Here is a 3,986-nt window from a genome sequence, read left to right as displayed (position 1 = left end):
AGCCGTGCCAGGCTGGGTGGGGGGTTTATAGTCGCTCCCACACCAGGGGATTATCCTCACCCCCGCGACCTATCGCCATCCCGAACAGGGCAGCTGCTGGATAAATCCGCCTGGCCAACATCTGCTGGCTGGTACAGGGGCTGGGAGCCCGGATGCCTGGGTTCACTCCTGGCTCTGGGAGGGGAGTGGGAGCTGGTGGTTAGAGCAGGGGGGCTGGGAGCCAGGATGCCGGTTCAGATGCAGAGGGCTCAGTGCTATGTCGCTGATTAGGGTCCTGGGTTCACATCCCACTGGTGACCCCCAGGGGGTGCTCCCTGCAACTCAGCCCCTCCGCAAAGGCAGGGCAGGGGGTTTCATGGAGTGTCCCCTTCAAAGCTTTTAAGGTGGAAATTTGGGGTGCAGGAACCTTGGTTTCCAGAACCCTGTTGTGGGAGGAGGGCTAACCCCCCCACCCCCGGGGCACCGAGCATATGGGACTGGGGGTATTATGGGATGGCAAACTTCACAGGGGGGAATTGTGGGGTGTAGGACCCCGTTCTGGGGTTCAATCCCAACATGGGGTATGGAGGTGGGGCTGGGGTCTCTTATGGGATATCACTGGTGTCCGTTACAGGAGATTCCCCCCATGGGGGAGATTAGCCCTTTCAGTAGGGCAGAAGCCCCTCTCTGCTGGGTGATATGGGATGACCCCCCTGTGTTACTGTGGGAGTTGCAAGAGACCCCCAAGACCCCAGAAAACCCAGCTCAGCTCCTCCTCCATTGGGGGCTTCAGTCAGGGTTGGGGGCAGAATCCCTCTCTGCTTGCCCAGAGCTCCCTGAGATATGGGGACCTCCCTTACCTCCCCCCTCACTATTCTACCCTGTGAGACCTTGCTTTGACAATTCCACCTCAAGAAAACTTCCCCCTCACAAGGCTCTCACTGCCTGATCCCATCCCCCCAAGTACAGCAAAGTGCTGCTAATGTGAATGCAGCTCACCCAGTGCAGCTTTTAATGCTGTAAGTTAGTCCAGCTTCCGCCCCCACCCACTCACACAGAACTGAGCCGGCTGCAGGGTGCAGTGGAGACAGCTAGAGCAAGAGGTGAGTGAAGTCCCTTGCCGCAGGGAGCAGCCTGTTTTGTCTCTCCCTGCCGCAGGGAGCAGCCTGCTTCTTGTCTCCTTGATTTGGGTTCTTGTGTGGTATCACTGAGCCTCTCAGCAGGAGTCTTGCTCTGGTTATCACACAGGGTGGGTGGGGCGAATGGGACAGGCTCAGCCCCTTGGCCCCAGTTTGTCCTTTGGGGCAGTGCCCAGGCTGTCTCTTCACATCACCCTGGTGGGAGGGCCCGGGTGCTGAGGTGGCTAGTCCCGAGGGAGAGCCCCCTCCTCGGCTCTTAGGCTAATGGGTTTTCTGCCCATCTCCATGGCAGGTGGCTTCTCCCAGGTTGCATGTGGACAATGGGCAGGAGGACAAGGCAAGGAACCCAGGTGTCTGGTCCAGCTGACTGCCCAGCTGGGAGGCTCAGAGCGGGGGAGCAACTGAGGTTGGAGGGGCACGCTGGGGATTTTGGGGTGTGTGTGACATAATGAGTTTAGTATAATATCTCATTGGAAGGTGACAGGGCCAGGAAGAGTTAATTACCCCCCAGCCTGACCTGCCCCAGGGGTGAACCTTAAGGCTGCTTAGGACGGTCTGTCAATGACGTCAATGACCCGAGCTGGGAAATGCAGCCGCATCGGTAGCGGTAGAAGGGGAGAGGTTTGCTCAGGGCCTGGGATGGCGGCAAACAAGGCTTGTCTATCGCTAGAGCTTTGAGTCAAAGAGCAAAACAGGAATATTAACATTTAAAAAGACACTGGAGTGAAATAGTCTTATTGTCCGTTGTGCTGACCTGCCTCTGAACTGTTCAATGGATAAATTCCCCTGTGCTAATTGCCAGGCTGGTTGGGAGAAGGAGAGTTCAGCCGATTGTTTTCTCAGGCCCAAAGGCTGCTGGAAATGTATAAAACCCTGGGACACGATCCTGCTTCATCTCCGATCTGCTTTGGGTTTCAAGAGGGGGAAACCTTAACCATAAGGACTGAGATCCCCAGTCACTGACTGGAGCCACCCTGAATATGGACATTGGACCGTAACCTCTGGGCTGTTTCTGAAAGGACTTTAGGCAACTACAAGCTCATCTCTGCTGTGTCTGAACCTCAAGAATTGAATTCACGTCTGTCTGTAGATTGATCTTTGAACCAACTCTCTCTCTCTTTCCTTTTTTAATAAATTTTAGCTTAGTTAATAAGAACTGGCTGTAGCAGGGATTTTGGGTCAGATCTAAGTTCTCATTGGACCTGGGTGTGTGGCTGATCGTCTGGGGTTGGAAGAACCTTTTCTTTATATGGTGAGAGAAGATTTTCAGGAATCATCATCTGATCTGCCGTGTGTGTCTGGCCGGAGGCCTGAGGCTGGGCACTTGCGGGGACCTGCGGGGTTTGGACTCTGAGTAACCAGCGAGCNTGGGGGCTGGTGGTTAGAGCAGGGGGGCTGGGAGCCAGGACTCCTGGGTTCTCTCCCCAGCTCTGGGAGGGGAGTGGAGGCTGGTGGGTTAGAGCGGGGGGCCCGGATGCCTGGGTTCTCTCTCCCTCACCTCCTTGAAAGCGTCCCTCATCTCCTGCAGCCCGATCATCCCGGCCGTCTCGGCTAGCAGCTTGGGTGTCATCAGCTCCACGAAGTCTTCAAAATCCACCCGCCCCCCCACTGCAACAGAGGGTGGGTGTCAGCTGGGGGGTCCCTGCTAGGAACCCACCCCCTCCCGGGAACCCCCCTGCTAGGAGCAGCCCCGCCCCCTCCCGGGCATCTCCCTCCTAGGAGCTCTGCCCCTTCCCGGGCACCCCGCTGCCAAGAGCCACAACCCCCTACCAGGAGCCACAACCCCTTGGCAGCCCCGCCCCCTGGGCACCCCTCTCCTAGGAGCAGCCCTGCCCCCTCCTGGGCACCCCCCTGCCAAGAGCCGCAGCCCCACCCCCTGGGCACCCCTCTCCTAGGAGCCCTGCCCCTTCCCGGGCACCCCCCTGCTAGGAGCCCTGCCCCCTCCCAGGTACCCCTCTGCTAAGAGCCCCGCGCCCCGGGCACCCCTGGCTCACAGTTCATGGTGATTTGCTGCGAGAGCTCGAGGAGCTCCATCTCGGTGGGCATGTAGCCCATGCTGCGCATCAGCTGGCCCAGGTCCTTGCAGCCGATCAGCCCGTCCTTGTCCCTGTCGAACTCTGCGAAGGCCTCGCGTAGCTCTGCCGGGGGAACCAGCCGGGGTGAGCCCACTCTGGGGGGAACCCAGGACTGCTGGGACCCCTGCCTGCCGCAGCCCAGGACCCAGGAGTGCTGGGACCCCTCCCCGAGCCGGGGGCACAACCCAGGAGTCCTGGGATGCCTGCAAAACCCATGTTCCCCCACAGCCCTCCTGGGGGTGGGGCTGGTACTGGGGGCTCCTGCACCAACCTGCGAGGCCCCTTTCTCTTTTGGGCTGCAGTGAGAACCCAGGCATCCGGGCTCCCAGCCCCACCCCTCCTTCCCTGCTTTAATCACTAGATCCCACTCCTCTCCCACAGGCTTCTCACCTTCGATTTCATCGGCTCCAAGCTGCCGGTGCTGGAATAAAGAGACACACTCAGGGACCCAGTGCGGTCCTGCAGGGGAGACAACCCAGGCGTCCGGGCTCCCAGCCCCCCCTGCTCTAACCACCAGCCCCCACTGCCCTCCCAGAGTCAGAACCCAGGAGTCCTGGCTCCCAGCCCCCCTGCTCTAACCCAACAGCCCCCACTCCCCTCCCAGAGCTGGGGAGAGAACCCAGGAGTCCTGGCTCCTAGCCCCCCGCCGCTTTAACCCACCAGTCCCCACTCCCCTCCCAGAGCTGGGGAGAGAACCCAGGAGTCCTGGCTCCCTGCTCTAACCACCAGCCCCCACTCCTCTCCCAGAGTCAGAACCCAGGAGTCCTGGCTCCCAGCCCCCCTGCTCTAACCC

General features: G+C 59.8%; 1 protein-coding gene across 1 annotated transcript in view; it reads right to left on the bottom strand.

Annotated features, from left to right (window-relative positions):
- Nucleotides 1–2,493: 2,493 nt before the first annotated feature.
- LOC116831517 (uncharacterized) overlaps nt 2,494–3,986 on the bottom strand; it is a 5,314-nt gene continuing 3,821 nt past the window's right edge. The window contains exons 4-6 of the mRNA XM_032791599.2: nt 3,584–3,767; nt 3,113–3,256; nt 2,494–2,726 (exon numbers count right to left, since the gene is read on the bottom strand). Of these exons, the coding sequence (XP_032647490.2) occupies nt 2,575–2,726; nt 3,113–3,256; nt 3,584–3,767 (480 nt within the window). The 3' untranslated portion in view covers nt 2,494–2,574. The remainder of the gene's footprint in view (nt 2,727–3,112; nt 3,257–3,583; nt 3,768–3,986) is intronic.

Source organism: Chelonoidis abingdonii, chromosome 4 (assembly GCF_003597395.2).
Source record: "Chelonoidis abingdonii isolate Lonesome George chromosome 4, CheloAbing_2.0, whole genome shotgun sequence".
Taxonomy (NCBI): domain Eukaryota; kingdom Metazoa; phylum Chordata; order Testudines; family Testudinidae; genus Chelonoidis; species Chelonoidis abingdonii.
The sequence above is the reverse complement of the archived record's forward strand: the minus strand, read 5'-3'. Positions and strand labels throughout refer to the sequence as shown.